General features: G+C 43.4%; 1 protein-coding gene across 2 annotated transcripts in view; it reads left to right on the top strand.

Moving 5' to 3' along the window:
• The window catches only part of LOC140739733 (uncharacterized), a 46,283-nt gene that overhangs the window by 17,761 nt on the left and 9,163 nt on the right, over window positions 1–19,359 (top strand). For both annotated transcript variants that reach the window (XM_073068200.1, XM_073068198.1), the window contains exons 2-4: window positions 5,105–5,202; window positions 9,578–9,624; window positions 14,349–14,496. In XM_073068200.1, coding sequence (XP_072924301.1) covers window positions 5,112–5,202; window positions 9,578–9,624; window positions 14,349–14,496 — 286 coding nt within the window. In that variant the 5' untranslated portion in view covers window positions 5,105–5,111. The remainder of the gene's footprint in view (window positions 1–5,104; window positions 5,203–9,577; window positions 9,625–14,348; window positions 14,497–19,359) is intronic.

Below are 19,359 nucleotides of genomic sequence, written 5' to 3' on the forward strand. Positions count from 1 at the left end.
TGTCTTGTTGTACATACTATTTATTATAAATTACCATAAACTGCACATTGCACATTTGAACGGAGACATAATGCAAAGGTTTTTACCCCTCATGTATATGAAGGTGTAAGAAATAAAGTCAATTCAATTCATTCAAAGTCACGTTTATTTTTGAGTTTATTGTCATATACACAAGTACATGTGTGCATAAGTGTAAGAAAAGCTTGATGGGATGAACATTGATTTCTCCTTCTGGTAACATTTTTCCCTCCCCATTCCCTCTTCTTCTATTAACCACTCTGGGATCTTACCTCTTCTCCTCACCTGTGTATCTGTTCCCTCGAGTGCCCCTCCTCCTTCCCTTTCTCCATTGGTCCAGTCTCCTGTCCTATCAGACTCCTTCCTCTCCAGCCCTTTATCTTTCCCACCCACCTGGCTTCACTTTTATTGATTGATTGAGATACAGTGTGGAATAGGCCTTTCCAGCCCTTCGAGCCTCACCACCCAGCAACCCCCTGGTTTAATCCTAGCCTAATCATGGGACAGTTTACAATAATCAATCAACCTACCACATGGTACATCCTAGGAATGTGGGAGGAAACCGGAGCACCCGGAGGAAACCCATGCAGCGATAGTGAGAACATACAAACTCCTTACAGGCAGCGGCAGGAATTGAACCCTGGTCACCTGTACAGTAAAGCATTGTGCTAACCACTACACTACCATGGCACCCTTCCAGCTAACCTCCTTCCCCTCCCCTCACCTTTATATTCCAGTGTCTTCCCCCTTCCTTTCCATTCCTGATGAAGTGTCTCATCCTGGAATGTCGACTGTTTATTCCTCTCCATAGATGCTGCCTGACCTGCTGAGTTCCTCCAGTGTTTTGTGTGTGTTACTCTAGATTTCCAGCATCTGCCAAGTCCCTTGTGTTTATAAATTATACATAATTTTTTTCAAAAAAGATAACAAAGTTAGAACGAAAGTCCAAAGTCCATGTTAATGCAAAGTGACCAAGAGGTTCTAGTGTTGCAAAACTGGAGTGATCAGGGTTGTGCTGGCTGGTTCAAGAAAGATCTGAATGGTTGAAGGGAAATAGCGGTTCTTGAACCTACTTGCGTGGGACTTCAGGGTTTTAAAGCTGAGAAAAGATGGCATGGCCTGGACGGTGAGAGTCTTCGATGACAGATGTTGTCTTCTTGAGAAATGTGGATGCTGCTGATGGTCGGGAGTGATGAGAGTCTACAACTCTCTACAGTTTATCACTCTCCTGTGCATCTGATCATGATGGACCCCTTACCTTAGAAAGGATGTGCTAACCCTGGAGAGGGTTCAAAGGAGGTTCACAGAAATAATTCCAGGATTGAATGGCTTGTCATATGAAGTACGTTTGATGGTTCTGGACCTGTATTCACTGGAATTCAGAAGAATAAGGGGGATCTCATTGAAACCTATTGAATCTAGAAAGGCCTCAATACCTATGGTGGGGCAGTCTAAGACCAGAAGACACAGCCTCTGAGCAGAAGGGCATCCTTTTAAAACAGCGATGAGGAGGAATTTCTTCAGCAGGGAGTAGTGAGTCGGTGGAATTCATTGCCACAGGCAGCTGTGGAGGCCAAGTCCACATATAATTAAGGCAAAGATTGATAGATTCTTGATTGGTCAGAGCATGAAGGTATATGGGGGAAGGCAGGAGATTGGGGCTGAGAGGGAAAATGGATCAGCCATGATGAAATGGTGGAGCACATGAACCAGTTCTACTCCCATGGTCTTGTGATGCGGCCAGTCGGGATATTCTGTATTCTGATAATGTGTTTCACTTTGTGCTACCTCAATATATTTATATTTGGAATAATCTACACGAATGGCATATGAAACAAAATTTTTTACTGTATCTCGATACATGTCAACTTCAGCCATTACTGTCTGGTTTGGTACAGCGTCCTCTCACAATGTACAAAAAAATGACAGCAAACAATGAGGACATCAGAAAAGGTCATTGACTGCAGTCTAGAATTGCTACAGGGCTTATATTGTCCAGGACAAAGAAAAAGGCAGTAAAAATCACTGTGGACACTACCCGATCTGCAAACTGTCATTTCCAAAAGCACCCTTCTGAAAAGCTCTATAGAGTTATTAAAACAAAACTACAAGCCATCTTTAAAGTTTCTTACCACAGCCAGTTAATCTGATCAACCATTCTAGTTAACTACAACACCCCCCTCTACTCATTGCCCTCGTCACCACACTGCACTGTAAACACTTTAAACCACTGTTTATAATGCAGTTTACATTGTAAGTACATGCTGCTATTTATGTAATCATCCACATTTTATTCCATATCAAAAATTTAACCTCTAAGTTTAATTCTCTAGTGTCTGAAATTATTGGATTTTTTTTTTGTTGCATGTCGTGCCAGCACGCCACAGCAGATTCCTAATACACGTAAATGTACAGGGTGAATTAAGCTGATCCTTGATTTTTGATGTGACAATAATAAATCGGTTACCAATGACTTCAGAATCAGAATCAGGTTTATTGTCACTAGCATACCGTACGTCATTAAATTTGTTGTTTTGTGGCAGCAGTATATTGCAATTCATAACATTAAAATAATCTATAAATTACAAATAAGAAGTATATATATTTAAAAATCTATTTATATAAGTAGTACAAAAAGAGCGGGGGAAAAGTAGTGAGGTAGTTCATAGGTTCAGTGTCCATTCATAAATCTGATGGCGGAGGGAAAGAAGCTGTCCCTGGATCGTTGAGTGTGTATCTTCAGGCTCCTGGACCTCTTCCTGGTTGGTAGCAGTGAGAAGGGGACATGTCCTGGGTGATGGGGACTCTTTATGACAGATGCAGCCCTTTTTGAGGCTGGCTCAGTCTGCACCTTTCCGATCCCACCGTACCGTGCAACCCGCAAAACAAAATCTCAAGCCATAAATACAAAGCAGTCCAAAACCTCCTTAGATTAAAATAAACTTCATTAACTATCAGGAGCTGCATCTTTAGCCCTGTACCTTGAAGGTAGATGAATTATAATATTAAAAATTTAGCTTGCTGAGTCACCTTGGCAGTCTTGATGTAGGACTCTTCCTCTGTGGTTTTATCCCGAATTCTCAACGATTCCCATGGAAGAGAACCCATTATTTGAAATTTAGGACATACATGCTTTGGGATATTGGGAATTAAAGAGCTTTCATTTAAAAGCTACATTTAGCATTAGTATGGTGATGGCATTTATCATTTCGATATATAACCTCCTGCCATATTAAGTATATAATGTCTGGATGGTTGTTACAGCCGGGGGTGGTAATGGGGACAAGCTCCCACTACCTATTAAATGTTATCAAATATCTGATATCCAAGTCCAGCTCTTGGCCTTCATGTGTGGCTTAGTGACTAAGCCCGGCAGAACTGTTTCTACTAGAAGAAGAGGCAAAGATTACTGGCGCCTTAAAACCAGTCGCTTTGGGCAAAAGGGGGCTCTTCGGCCATGGTTAGCAGCTCATCTGGGAGAAGGCAAACTCTGATCTCAAATCTCCAGTGCCTTATAGTTATACCCATTCGTGGGAAAAATCCAGAGCTGGAGTCTCTAAGGCAGTCCTCCGTTGAGTTCAATGCTGACTACAATTTCCGCGACCCTGCTGGTACCAAAACGTATTAGCCTCTGCCATTCCTTTTGGTTGCGTGGAGAGGGGATCTTGCCACGTAGGCAACAGCTTGCTCTCCATATTGTACTGCCCTGGCTTGTGTACCTAGATAGCTAGGATGCAATATCCATGGTCAACTCTGACCAACAGAGACCCTGATCCTCACTAATATCTGGATTTCATTATATAAGGTGCCATATAGTGAATATATTTTCTTGACATACACTCAGTGACCACTTCATTAGGTGCAGCTGCACACCTGCGCATTAATGCAAACATCAAATCGGCCAATCATGCAACTCAATGCATGAAAGCATGCAGACATGGTCAAGAGGTTCCGTCGTTGTTCAGACCAAACATCAGAATGGGGAGAAATGTAATCTAAATGACCCAGTACCATCAGGAAGGAGGTACAGGATCATCAGGACTAGGACTGCCAGACTGGGCAACAGCTTCTTCCCCCAGACTAATGATACCTAGCCAGTACTGAGGTCTCATCACTAGGACAGCAAGCAGTTTGCTGTGCACTTTGAATTATATTTTATTAACTTATTTACGGTGAGATATTGGTTTATGTGCTGTGTATGGTATATGTTTGTGGGTGCACTGTGGTCTGGAGGAACTTTGTTTTGTTTGGTTGTACACATATGACGATAAACTTGAACTTGAGTCAATGGTAAAATATAATAGTTAGTTCTGTTGAAAAATATGTGTCTGGAAAAAACGCACAGAAGCCAAAGATAAGAATAATAATTACTGAGCACTACAGTTTGTTGGAAGACCAGGGTGCGCAGAGTACATCTCTTTATGAAAGCTATGATCCTCCTAAGGTGTGTACACACACATCTATTGCTACTATTCTGAGTGCTAAATGATTCTGTCAAAAACAAACGGAATGTTCCTCTGTCATTCGCACTCCTTCTTGATCTGCATTTTGTTATAAAACTCCAAGAAATAATCCTCACCACTTCAAATGTGAAGCACCACATGATCTGGCTGTTCAAAGGATTCAAACACTTCAAAGGTACATTTATTGTCAGAGAAATGTATACAATATACATCCTGAAATTCTTTTTCTTCACAAACATTCACGAAAACAGAGGAGTGCCCCAAAGAATGAATGAAATGTTAGAACCCCAAAGAACCCCCAGCTCCCCCCTCCCGCGCGTAAACAGCAGCAAGCAGCGATCCACCCCATCAGCAAAAAAAAATCAGTACCCCCCCCCCCCCACTGAGCACTCAAGCATGCAGTAAGCATCAATAAAGACAGAGTTGCAGTACCCCAAAGACTACTCGTTCACCCGGTAATTCGACATACCACAGGCTCGCTCTCTCTCTCTGTCTCTCTCTCATGAGGGAAAAAGAGGTGTCTCAGTTTCACAGCGAGATGGGAGACATAACAAACAACTCGCTGATTTACGAACTTAAGTTAGGAAAGAAACTAAGAAATCTCTTGTCTTTTTTTTTCGAAGATCTGACATGGAACAAGACATCTCTAAATCAGTTGAGGAAGATCTTGCAGAAGCCATACAAGAAATAACGTCACAAGAAGAAGCGCTGCTAAATTCAGGTGTACTAAAGTCGAAACACTGTACAGTCACATGTAACCACTAACATGTACAGTCTCATGTTACAGCCCATTTTTCTGACCCGGATATATTTTAGGAATAACCATATAACCATATAACAATCACAGCACAGAAACAGGCCATTCCGGCCATCCTAGTCCGTGCCGAACTCTTAATCTCACCTAGTCCCACCTACCCGCACTCAGCCCATAACCCTCCACTCCTTTCCTGTCCATATACCTATCCAATTTTACCTTAAATGACACAACTGAACTGGCCTCTACAGGAAGCTCATTCCACACAGCTATCACTCTCTGAGTAAAGAAATACCCCCTCATGTTTCCCTTAAACTTTTGCCCCCTAACTCTCAAATCATGTCCTCTCGTTTGAATCTCCCCTATTCTCAATGGAAACAGCCTATTCACGTCAACTCTATCTATCTCTCTCAAAATTTTAAATACCTCGATCAAATCCCCCCTCAACCTTCTATGCTCCAATGAATAGAGACCTAACTTGTTCAACCTTTCTCTGTAACTTAAGTGCTGAAACCCAGGTAACATCCTAGTAAATCGTCTCTGCACTCTCTCTAATTTATTGATATCTTTCCTATAATTCGGTGACCAGAACTGTACACAATATTCCAAATTTGACCTTACCAATGCCTTGTACAATTTTAACATTACATCCCAACTTCTGTACTCAATGCTCTGATTTATAAAGGCCAGCGTTCCAAAAGCCTTCTTCACCACCCTATCTACATGAGGCTCCACCTTCAGGGAACTATGCACTGTTATTCCTAGATCTCTCTGTTCCACTGCATTCCTCAATGCCCTACCATTTACCCTGTATGTTCTATTTGGATTATTCCTGCCAAAATGTAGAACCTCACACTTCTCAGCATTAAACTCCATCTGCCAACGTTCAGCCCATTCTTCTAACTGGCATAAATCTCCCTGCAAGCTTTGAAAACCCACCTCATTATCCACAACACCTCCTACCTTAGTATCATTGGCATACTTACTAATCCAATTTACCACCCCATCATCCAGATCATTTACGTATATTACAAACAACATTGGGCCCAAAACAGATCCCTGAGGCACCCCGCTAGTCACCGGCCTCCATCCCGATAAACAATTATCCACCACTACTCTCTGGCATCTCCCATCTAGCCACTGTTGAATCCATTTTATTACTCCAGCATTAATACCTAACGACTGAACCTTCTTAACTAACCTTCCATGTGGAACTTTGTCAAAGGCCATGTGGCCATATAATGTTGGCCATATAATAATTTGTTTGTAGCATTGACAGGAAGAGAATGTACTGACCTAGCTTCAGCTGTTTAAGTGATGGTAGCACTACGAGGAGTGATTGACAAGTTCGTGGCCTAAGGTAGAAGGAGTCAATTTTAGAAAACCTAGCACATTTATTTTTCACCCTCCCCTGGTGTTGCCACCATGTCCTTGTGGACCTCCTTGGGTGATAAGCCCTTGACACCGAGGTAGCGGATGACTGCATGAAGGCCGATGTTATCCATTTTCTCAGACAGTGCTTACTTGCAATTTTCAATTATCTGAAACAGAAATACCACAAAAGTTATTAACTTCAAACTTTCTGCATAATCACTCAAAGAGTTGAACTGCATGTGCCTGTAACGAGAGCTGTATAACGCATCTCCTTCTACCCGAGGCCATGAACTTATCAATCACCCCTGCTGTGGGCCACTGCTGGAGGTCCAAGATGCCAACTTCTACAAAGAAGGGATCCGTATGCTCCACGATGCTGGACTAAGTGTGTAAATGTAGGAGGGGACTATGTTGAAGAATAAATGAGCTAGGTTTTCTAAAGTTGACTCCTTCTACCTTAGGCTACAAACTTATCAATCACCCCTCGTATATTCAATGTCAGAGCATCGAGATACAGCACAGAACAGACCCTTACGGCCCTTCAAGCCACGCTGCACAGCAACCCCTGATTTAATCCGAGCCTAATCACAGGACAATTTACATTGACCAATTAACCTACGAACCGTTACATCTTTGGACCGTAGGAGGAAGTGGGAGCACCATGCAGTCACAGGGAGAATGTATAAACTCCTTAAAGCAGTAGTGGGAATTGAACCTGGAACACCTGTACTGCAAATTATTGTGCTAACCACTGCACTACCACTATGTTACTATGCCGCCTATTTAGACTATAGGCCATAAGACATAAGAGTAAATTTAGGCCCCAGCCTTTGAGTCTGCTCCATCATTTGTCATGGCTGAATGATTTTCTCTCTCAACCCCATTCTCCTGTCTTCTTCCTGTAACCTCTGACACGCTGACTAATCAATAACCTATCAATCTCTGCTTTAAATGTACCCACTGACTTGGCCTCCATAGTGGCAATGAATTCTACAGATTCACCACCCTCTGACTAAAGAAATTCCTCCTCATCTCTGTTTTAAATGGACGTCCTTCTGTACTGAGTCTGTGCCCTCCAGTCCTAGACTTCCCCCACCATCAGAACCATCTTGTCCACATCCACTCTATTCGGGCCTTTCACTATTCAGCAGGCTTCAATGATCGGGGGGTGGGGGCAAGGGTAAAAGGGTGCCACACCTCACCCAAGGGTGACCTGCAAGCTAGCGCAGGGAAGGAGCACCTTACACCTCCTTTGGCAGACATATCTCCACCCTGCCTCCCAATAGTAGTGACACATAGTGTAATTGACAAAGAACATGGAGCAGGCCATACGGCCCACAATGTTGTGCTGAACTAACAAAACTAATGATGCCTAATTAAACTAATCGTTTCTGCCTGCACATGGTCCATACCCTCCATTCCTGCCTTTTCATCTGCCTACCTAGCATCCTCCTAAAGCACTTTGGTTAAAGTTCCTTTAGGCGTTTTCAATTCTAAGAAATGGTATTGGAGAATATGACAAAACCATGACAACGGGAAGTATTGGCATTGCTATTAATTGGGATTGGGATTGGTCGTGGTAGGGCGGCACAATAACGTAGTGGTTAGCCCAACACTTCACAGTACCAGTGATCAGGGTTCAATTCCCACCGCTGTCTGTAAGGAGTTTGTACGTTCTCCCAGCGAACACGTAGGTTTCCTACGGGTGCTCCAGTTTCCTCCCACAGTCCAAATTCTTGCAGGTTGGTAGGTTAATTGATCACTGTAAATTGTCCCTTGATTAGGCCAGGGTTAAATCAGGGGATTGTTGGCGTGGATTGAAGGGCCAGAGAGCCTATACCCCGCTGTATCTCAGTAAATAAATTATTGTCACGTGTACCGAGCAGTTCATACCGATCAGATCATTACTCGATGCGTTGAGGTAGAACAAGGTGAACCAGTAACAGTGCAGAATAAAGTGTAACAGCTATCGAAAAAAGTGCAGTGCAGATAAGCAATAAAGTGCAAGGTCACAACGAGGTAGATAGTGAGGCTAAGAATTCATCTTATCGTACCAGAGGCCCATCCAGGGGTCTGATAACCGTGGGATAGAAGCTGTCCTTTTTCTGGTGGTAAAAGCTTCAGGGTTATAGACAGGGCATGTGTGTAGATGGAAGAACTTCAATACACAATAGATCTTTTTTCAGATTCTGCCCATCGAATTATTTCTTCTTTCCATTTTTTCCACAATGTTAGAACATAAAAGAGCACAGGACAGGCCCTTCAGCCCCTTCAAGTTAAACTAACCCCATGATCTCTATTCCTCCATTGTCTGCCTGCTCATGTGCATACCTAAATGCCTCTTAAGCATTGCTATCATACCTACCAGTTAGCATTTCATTATCTTCTTCTCACATTAGTGTCCCTCCCGTTCCCCTTTTCCACACCCAGACTCATTGTTGTCATTGTACAAAACCGACAAGTGCAGAAAGTTGCAAACTCACCCAGCTCCATCATGGGCAGCAGCCTCCCCAGCATCGTACGTCTTCAATACGCAATGCATCAAAAAAGGTGCTATCGATTACTAGGACCCCCATTACCCAGGACATGCTCTCTTCTCATTGTGACCATCACGGAGGAGATATGGAAGTCTAATGACACATTCAACATTTCAGGGACAGCTTCTTCCCCTCCATCGTCAGATTTCTGAACAGACAATGAACCCATGTACACTACCTCACAAGTTTTTTGCTTTCTTTTTGAATGACTTAATTAATTTATATGTATTTCTTATTGTAACTTATAGTTTTCAATTATGTATTGCAATCTATTGTTGCCACTAAACAACATATTTCATGATATACTGGATGCCAGTGATATTAATTCTGATTCTGACAAGTGAAGTGATTAGAATGAAGTGTAATTTCACATAGGAAGGTCTCAGTACAGAATTTCCTGAGGTATTTAACAGCTCATTCTTTCATTACAGATGATCCTAGTTTGAAGACAAGTAAAAAGATCAGTGAAAAATTAGATGTAAGTGACCTTTCATGGATTTTAGAATGTTGCTTGGTGCACTGAGATAACACCGGTAGGCATTTGGGTGTAATGGTTATAGGGATCTCCATCATGGGCACTAGCCTCCCCAGCATCGAGGTTATCTACAAAGGGTGATGCTTCAAAAAAGTGGCAACAGTCATTAAGGACCCCCAACAGCCAGGACATGCCCTCTTCTCATTGCTACCATCAAGAAGGAGGTACAGGAGCCTGAAGACACATGCTCAATGTTTTAGGAACAGCTTCTTCCCCTCCACCATCAGATCTTCTTGCTCTCTTTTTGTGTATTTATATATATATATATATCAATGCCCTTCGCCTAACTATTCCCCTGCTGATCCCCTATCACTGACCCTCTCTAGTTACCCTTGGCCCCAACACCAATCTGAACAACCCACGGCCGCATAGCGGTTAGTGCAATACTATTATAACTTGGGGCATTGAAGTTCTGAGTTCATTTCCTGCGTCCTCTATAAGAAGGTTTGTACATTCTTTCTGTGACTGCATCAGTTTCCTCCCACAGGCCAAAGATGTACCATTTGGAAGGTTATTTATTCATTGTAAATTGTTCTATGATTAGGTTAAGATTAAATAGGTGGGTTGCTGGGCTTATTGGACCAGAAGGACTTGTTCTGTGCAGTGTCTCTAAACAAAATATATGGAACCTCCTCCCAACCCCCCAACACCAATTCTCAGCAACAACACAGAAGGCACTGGAGAAAGCATTCCCAGTCGGTGACTCACGTGCTGTGGACTTTGAGCTGCCTGAAGCCAGTTGTGAAGGTGCCTCTTGTGTTATTATGTGTGTAAAGAACTGCAGTTCCCAGTGAGCAGTGCAGGCAGTTCACCCCAGGACCGGAAGTGACGTCGGTGAGCTGGTCACACGTGCTCAGGTCAAGTTGAAGCCGTGAGCGGGTCTCATGAGATCGTGTGGAGCTAGAGCCATTGCAAGAGAGTCCTGTAAATAAATATGTGTTCTTGTTTTTATTTACGCCGTTTGCCTTTATTAAGAACAAACCTAACACCTCTTGGTGTCCCAGTGTCAATGCATCTATGGAAATAAATAAACAGTTAGCATTTCAGACCTGGCCCAAAATGTTAATTACAGTATGTACTCCTCTCCATAGTTGCTGCCTGACCTGCTGAGTTCCTCCAGCACTTTGTGTGTGTTGTTCTATATGCCGCTACATTTACAGAGCACTCACCACCACAGATATGGTGTGGAGTTTGGGGATCTAACTCGTGCAGATGTGGGCAGAAAACTGTATATCCAAAAAAACTGGTGTGAACCTGTTGCCAGAGAAATCCTAGGTCTGGCTCATGTGAAGAGTCCTGTCTTGTGAGATCCCACACAGTCTGATCTGCCCTGGGTTAAACTGGAACTGCATTACAAATATGTATGAAAGTACCAGTACAACGCAATTCAACTTCCGTGTCCTTGTGATACTGTGCATTCATTGTCATTGAGACTCGCGAAAAGTTGCAGATGCCAGAATCTGGAGCAACAAACAATCCACTTGAGGAACACAATGGATCGGGCAGCATAAGTAGGAGCAGAATCGAGCCATTCGGCCCATCGTCTGATCTACTATTCCATCAAGGCTGATCTATTATCCCTCTCGATCCCAAATGTATGAACTGGAAGATTAGCTTTTCTACCATCAGGGACATAAATCGAGAAAGATGTCAGAAAAGTCCCAGTAACATCATAAAGGATTCTTTCCACCCTGCTCATGGACTGTTTGTCCCACTCCCACCAGGAAGGAGGCTACGTACCTTCCTCAGCAGGTCCACCAGACTCAAAAGCAGTTACTTTCACCCTGCTTTGAGGCTGATCAATACCTCCACCCCTTCACATCCCAACCATCACTGCTTTCCCATTCCCTGTCAGTCACCGTATGTGCAGACACTCTCGTGCCTAGCATCACTTTATGGACATAAAATCAATCTACGTATATAAGCTATCAGATGTATTAATATTTATTGTTATTGTGTTCTTTATCTTATTGTCTTTTTTTCTGTGCTGCATCAGATCTGGAGTAACAATTATTTTGTTCTCCTTTACATTTGTGTACTGGAAATGACATTAAACAATCTTAAAAATTCAGAACGTGAAGCCAAATCATACGGCTCCACTTCTCTATAACAAGTTGAATATGTCAGAGGTAACCTGCCCACCTGTTTTAGAATGCAAAGCAGTACAGGCCCTTCATCCCACAATGTGCCAACCTTTTAACCTACTTCACGATCAATCTAACCCTTCCCTCCCACATGGCCCTCCATTTCTCCATCATCCATGCGCCAATCTAAGAGCCTTTTAAATGTCTCTAATGTATCTGCCTCCGCCGCCACCCAGCAGTGCATTCCAGGCACTTACCATCCTCTGTGTAAAAAAAACCTACCACGCACAGCTCCCCTAAAGTTTCAAGCATTAATCCTAAACTGGGAATAAACAGTGCCGCCCTGGGAAAAAAAGGCACTGGCTGTCTAGCTATGTCTCTCATACTTTCATGCAACTCTATCAAGTCACCTCTCGTTCTCCTTGTTCTGCGCAGTCTCCGGCGTGTGAAGTAGGAGGGAAACAATTCGGTTTTAAGCCAAACTCCACTCAGCGGAACTCGAGAGTCTGGATGTAGCGTCCGAGCTCCAGCAGCTTTATCAGGCAGCGTTTATACATGCAACTGAATCTGAGACAGAAACAGCAAAGTACCTTAAGTACTTCATACAGCAACTTATGATGATTAAGTCACAAATCCATAAGATATTAGGAATATATGAAGCAAGACTTACATGTAAAATTATACATGACATGAATGAAAGAAGTTTTAAAGTATACAAGAAGATTAATATCATATAAGCATTCTTTTAATTACAAAGGACAGTCAAATACCATACTGATATTCTAGAATAAGCATTTACATAATCATCTTCATGATTATTATTTCATATAGTCATAAAGCAAAACGGCCTGGAAACAAGTCCTTCAGCCCATCTTTTCCATTTTGGCTAGTCCCACGCTGACCCTATCTGCATACTTCACTAGATCGCTTTTCCATGTTGCCAAAATGCCTGCCACGACCACTCTCTGCCCCTATGGCACTACAATATAGTGAAATTATTACATAAATGATAGAATTATTGCTCGCAGTAAGAATTCTTAACCCACATATATTTTGCCTCTTTAAAAAGATTAGAACCTTCTCCTTTATGAAAGATGGGTTGAACACTAATTCAGGTGGTTCTGAGACTTTTGAATTTTTGGCGTGGATTAGGCCCTTTGAGACGTGCCACCCAGCAACCCACTGATTTAACCCTAGCCTCGTCACGGGACACGGGACAATTTCCTGTGCATGTCCTGATGAAGGGTCCTGGCCCAAAACATTGTCTGTTTATTTTCCTCCGTAGGTGCTGCCTGAATTGCTGAGTTCCTCCAGTGTATTGCATGCATGTTTCCTCTGCACTCGCCCATTCAGAGGTGTTGTAATTGTACATGCCTCTACCACTTCCCCGGTAGGTCATTCCACATAACCAACCGACTGTGTGAAAGCCTTGCCCCCTCAGAACCCTTTTAAAACTTTCTAAATCGTCTTTTTAAATCAAGATCAATAACTGTAGCTCGGCATCCTGGGATCACTCTTCTGCTTCCTTCATCAGCTCACCAGCCTCTCCAGTATAAGAGCAACACGTAACTTTTACTTCTAAAATCACCATACTTGAAATAACACGTTACTCTTAGTAACCCCTGTGTCTTATGGTGATGGTTCACACCAAGACAGCTGTGGTGAACTACATATACCTGTCTGGACACGCCCCTTGATGGCTGCTCCTGTGGCTCCTCCCACAGACCCCTGTATAAAGGTGATGGAGGTCTGAGCCCGGCCTCTCTGTCTCCAGGATGTAGTATAGTGGTCAATCACTGCTCGTTCCTTCTTCCAGTCAATAAAAGCCGATATCTCGCTTTTACGTCTCAGAGTGAGTTATTGATGGTGCATCAGCAGCAGATGGTGTGTTTGCTAATTGCCAGCTGCCATTGGAGGAAAGCCCTTTGACTCGAGTGATTCCTCTCTCTCTCTCTCTCTCTCTCTCTCTCTCTCTCTCACACTCACTCACTCACTCACTCTCTCTCTTTCTCTTTCTCTCTCTCTTTCTCTCCCTGTCTGTCTCTCTCTCTCTCTCTCTCTTTCTCTTTCTCTTTCTCTCTCTCTCTCTCTCCCTCTCTCTCTCTCTCTCTCTCTCTCTCTCTCTCGATAGAGAGTGAGAGCCTGGCGGTCTTTGAAATGGCGGGGTGGGGGGGCTTGGAGAAGCGACGTGGAAGATCATAACATCAGAACAGTGAGTTCCTGGGAGAGAGGGGGCCTGTCTGAGATACTGAAGTGCTGGTTTGTGGGCTGCAGTTTTGAAGGAGCCTGGATCAAGGACTCTATGCCTGCATGGTTGGGTGGAGGGGGTTGGTGCTTCTTGCAGGCGTGGGTGGAGGGCAGGGGGTTGATCTTTTACTGCTGCTTGTATGAGGGAAGGGGGAGCTTCAGGGCTTTAATGTTTCCATCATTCATTCTATGGGGTCTCCTGTTTCGTGGTCGTCTGTGAAGAATACGAATTTCAGGTTGCATACTGTAAACATTCTCTGTTATTAAATGGGCCTTTGAAAGCTTTGATAAGAAGTTCTGCTGAGGTGGTGTGATTCACTTTTGTACCTTTTTCAGGACACAGAGAAGGAGAAAGATGAATTACAAATTGAGGAGATAAAGGCAGAAATACCTAAACACTCAAGGGATAGACAAAAAACACGGCAGAAGTCGAGTCCTGAAGCAACAAGGGAGGAACTACCCAGCAGCAAGAAGACTGAGGAAGGTAACGTTAGACAGGCCTCACAATTAAAGACAGGAGTGAAAAAATATTGATTAAAAAATTGTTGTGTTACAATAAATTATAAATTGAAAATACTTGAAACATCCTAAATGGTGCAAATTTATATCAATTTTAACAACTAATAGGAGGAGGGTCCAAGTAGGAGACTGGCACAGTAGCATAGTGATTAGCACGATGCTTTACAGCGCCAACAATCACCATTTGGGATTCAATTCCTGCTGCTGCCTGTAAGGTGATTTTACGTTTTCCCCATTACCGTGTGGATTTCCTCCCACATTCCAAGATGTACATGTAACTCTCGGTTCAGCTAGTGGCTCAATCTAGGGGAAGACAGCCCCCGGCCTGGCCAAACTTATGAAATCTCCTTTGGCTGGATGCTGCACGATGTGTCCCCTGTTACAAATCAGTACCACAAAATAACGAACAGTACACAATGTGCGATTAAACGATTGAGTTTTATAATTCTTAATTTGACCACATGGTTAGTAAAGAAACAAAATAAAAGGGCCCATTCCCATGAAACAGTCTAATGCACAAACGTTGGAGCTCACGGTTCCGTCCACTGGTTTACCGTCAACCTCCTCCGAGCGTAGCCGCCCCTCAGACCCTCACTCCAAGTCCACTCCATCCAGCGGTCTACCAACTCTCTCCATCGCAGCTCTCTCCTCATCTCTCCCTGGCAAAAGACAGCAAAATCCCTGCTCCCAGACCCAAAGAAAGAACAACATCCCTCTCATTGGATAGCCCCACATTCCAAAGTCCCGTTATCTCTAGCCATAACCCAAACATTGCTGCTACAGAGAAACCATTACAGCAGTTTACATACAGTTTAGTGAGATGTGGGCATTCTACGTTGGTGCCAAAAATGTGGCGACATTTGCCGGCCGTCCCCAACACATCCTCAGACTGTGTATGTCATTGACGCAAAGCGATGCAGTTCACTGTATTTTTTGATGTACATGTGACAAATAAAGCTAATCTTCATTTTTTTAAAAAAGTAGATCCATATGATTGTTAAACCCATGCTAATTTGCATACATAAAGTTACCAAGTTTAGGGTCTAGGCACTAATTAGACAACTTTTATTGAAAATTATCCTTGTCAGCTGAGGACAAGTGCCAAAACTTTCAAACGACACAAACAAATGCGACCGGAACTGAGCGAGCTGGGATTGATGGGCAGGGGTGTCCCGGTTTAGTAAGTGGATTCCCAGAAAACAGATTATTGCCGGGTATCATTGCAACTCTGGAATATCTTGTCACCAAGTTCCCAACCCCCCTCACTCAATTCCATTTCAGGGCCCTAACACGTGGGAATGGCAGCACACAGTTCCATCCTCTAAATGCCAAGAAAACAAGATCAGGTACGAGAGGGAAGGAAAATAGTTTAAAAACAAAAGTGGTTGGTTTCTGAAATGGAAATCACTGGGAAATCACCTCACTGGTGCTTGGGTATTGTGATGCACATGTCAGTGGAGCGTTCTCCTCCAAAGTTGGAGAGGCTGGACTTGATAAAGAAAGGCTAAAGGAAAGTTATTTCTCAGCAGACAAGGAACTGAGGTGAATTGGAATTGGTTTACTATTGTCACATGCAGCAAGGTACAGTGAAAAACTAATCTTGCATACTGTTCATTCCTATCAAATCATTGCAGAGCGCATTGAGATCATGATCATAATTATGTGCCATGTTGTGTATAGTAGGTGATCATGATCGATGACTCTGATTGTGCTTGGCAACTCCTTCTACAGAAGTGGTTTTCCATTGCCTTCTTCTGGGCAGTGTCTACACAGATAAGTGATCCCAGCCATTATCAATACTCTTCAGAGATTGTCTGCAAGAACCTGTGATATACACCAGTTGCTCATATGACCATCCACCACCTGCTCCCATGGTTTCATATGACTCTGATCAGGGAGGCTAAGCAGGTGCTACACCTCACCCAAGGGTGACCTGCAGGCTAGTGGAGGGAAGGTGTGCCTTACACCTCCTTTGGTAGAGATGTATCTCCACTCCACCACCCAATGTTGAGGTAGAACAATGTAAATCAATAAAAGAGTGCAGAATAAAGTGTAACAGCTGCAGGGAAAGTGTCATCTAGATAGAGGAGAAGGTGCAAGATCATAAAGAGGTAGATTATGAGGTCAAGAGTCCATCTTATCTTACTAGGGAACTATTCAATAGTCCTATAATAGCAGGCTAGAAGCTGTCCTTGTGAATGGTGGTATTTGCTTTCAAGCTTTTGTATCTTCTGCCCAATGGGAGGGGTGAGAAAAGCAAATGTCTGGGGTGGCTGGGATCTTTGATAATGCTGGCTGCTTTACTGAGGGAGGTGAGAACTATGGACAGAGACCATGGAGGTGAGAGTCATTTCTGTGTTGTGCTGAACTGTATCCAAAACTTGTTGAAGTTTCTAGAGGTCACGGTGATGCACCATCAATAACTCTCGGAGACGGGAGGCAAAAGATAGGCTTTTATTAGCTGCAAACGTGACCACAACATCTTGGAGACTGAGGGAGGAGCAGTGCCTCCAACCGCCTTTATACAGGGGTCTGTGGGAGGAGCCACAGGAGCAGTCAGCACAGAGGCGTGTCCAGACAGGTATACACATAATTTACCACACACGGGCAGAGATTCACTCGAAAATGGTGATTATACATCCACCTAGAGCAGGGGTTCCCAACCTGGAGGCCCGCAGACCCTTGCTTGATGGTATTGGTCCATGGCATTAAAAAAGTTTGGGAGCCCCCGATCTAGAGGTTATTATGCATCCAGACAGAATGTTTTAATAAAATTTGGTGAGGATCTATGGGGACAAATTTCTTTAGCTTCCTGAGGAAGCGGAGGCGCTGAGTGCTCCAAGTAAGATTGTCTCTATAGGCCACAAGGCCATGAGAGGCACAGGTAGGGTGAATGCACTTAAGACTACTTTGCCCCAGGGTTGGGGAATCAGGAACTAGATGGCATTGGTGTATTTCACCCTCAAGCAGCAGAACAGGAACACCCACCTTTCTCAGAAACTAAGGTGTGCATAAACTGGCCACCACACTTCCTGCAGTGCAACATTGAACAGCTGGCAATAGTTTCTCGTTGGCTTGTCTGTCCTGTTGTGGGCAGATTTTCACTGATTCTATGGTGTTTCTTTGTACTTACTATGGATACCCACATGAAAATGAACCTCAGGGCCGTATATATGGTGACATACACATAATTTGATAATAAACTTACTTTGAACTTCCACATTTTGGAAGGTCATACAAGTCACAATACAATGCAACCCCTTCCTTTAGTTTCAGAGGTGACGACAACGAGCAGCACTGTTGTTACTTGGGGCAGATAGGAACGCAGAGCAGAGAATATTAATGCAGTATGGAGAGAATTGTGACCGTTTCATCACCACCTGAGGTAGAGGCACCAATGCACGGGATCGTGAAAGCCTTCAAGGGGTCGTAGACATCAGTAGCACTAGCCTCCCCACCATCAAGGCGACGCTTCAAGAAGGTGACATTAAGAACCCTCACCATCCGGGACACACCCTCTTCTCATTCCTACCATCAGAAAGGAAGTACAGGAGCCTGAAGAAACACACAATGTTTTAGGAACAGCCTCTTCCCCTCTGACAACACATTTCTGAACCCACGAACCCACGAACACTACCTCACTTTTCCTCTCTGCACTATTTATCTTTTATAATTGTAACATTTAGTATTTTTTCTGTCTCACGCTGCACTGCTGCCAGAAAACAAGAGATTTCCGGACATGCAGTATGTCAGTGATAATAAACCTGGTTCTGATTCAGATTCTGACATCAGATAGAACCGACTCGAAAGACTAAGTGGCCACTTGCTGCTGATGATTTTGTACCCCTACCTGCACGTGAGGTTGTGTCGTGTATAACGCCACTCAACAGGAAAGAATGCTGCTGTTAAATTAAGTGATTTAATTAATGATCTTTGATTGAAGCTCAGTGTGAAAGTACAACTACTGGATATTACCTGGTTTTTTTTTTAAATTATCGAGTCGTAGGACACCACAACACAGAAACAGGCCCTTTGGCCCATCTAGTCCTTAATGAACTATTATGCAGCCTTGTGCCGTCGACTTGCACCCTGACTATAGCTCTCCATCCATGTACCGTTCCAAACTTCACCTAAGCATTGAAATTAAACCCACAGTCATTTCATTCCACATCACACTCTCACCATCCTCTAAGTGAAGACGTTCCCCTTCAACATTTCACCTTTCACCCTTAACCCATGACCTCTAGCTCTAGTCTTACCCAGCCTGCGGGCTAAGGCCAGCTTGCATTAACCTTATCTATGCCGCTCATAAATCTGAATACCTCTACCAAATCTCCCTTCAATCTTCTACGTTCTAGGGAATAAAGTCCTGACCTATTTAATCTTTCCCTATAACTCAAGTCCTCAAGTCCTGGCAATATCCTTGTTAACTTTCTATGCACTCTTTCAATCTTATTGAAATCTTTCCTGTAGGTAGGTGACCATAGCTGCATACAATTCTCCAAAGTCGGCCTTACCAATATCTTATACAAGTTCAACACTACACTCCAACTCCTGTGCTCAGTACTTCGGTTTATGAAGGGCAATGTGCCAAAAGCTCTCTTTACAATCCTATCTACCGGCAGTGCTACTCTCAAGGAATTATGGTGTGCATTCCTTCTGTTAAACTGCTCTCCTCGGCAGCGCCCTCCCATACACTGTGTAAGTCCTAGTCCGTCCTCCCAAAGTACAACACCTCTCACTTGTCTGCTTTAAATTCCATCCGTCATTTTTATCAAATCAAATTACTTAAATTTTGTTGACAAGCCCAACAATTCTGATGCCTTCT

This window comes from Hemitrygon akajei, chromosome 16, assembly GCF_048418815.1.
Source record: "Hemitrygon akajei chromosome 16, sHemAka1.3, whole genome shotgun sequence".
NCBI lineage: Eukaryota > Metazoa > Chordata > Chondrichthyes > Myliobatiformes > Dasyatidae > Hemitrygon > Hemitrygon akajei.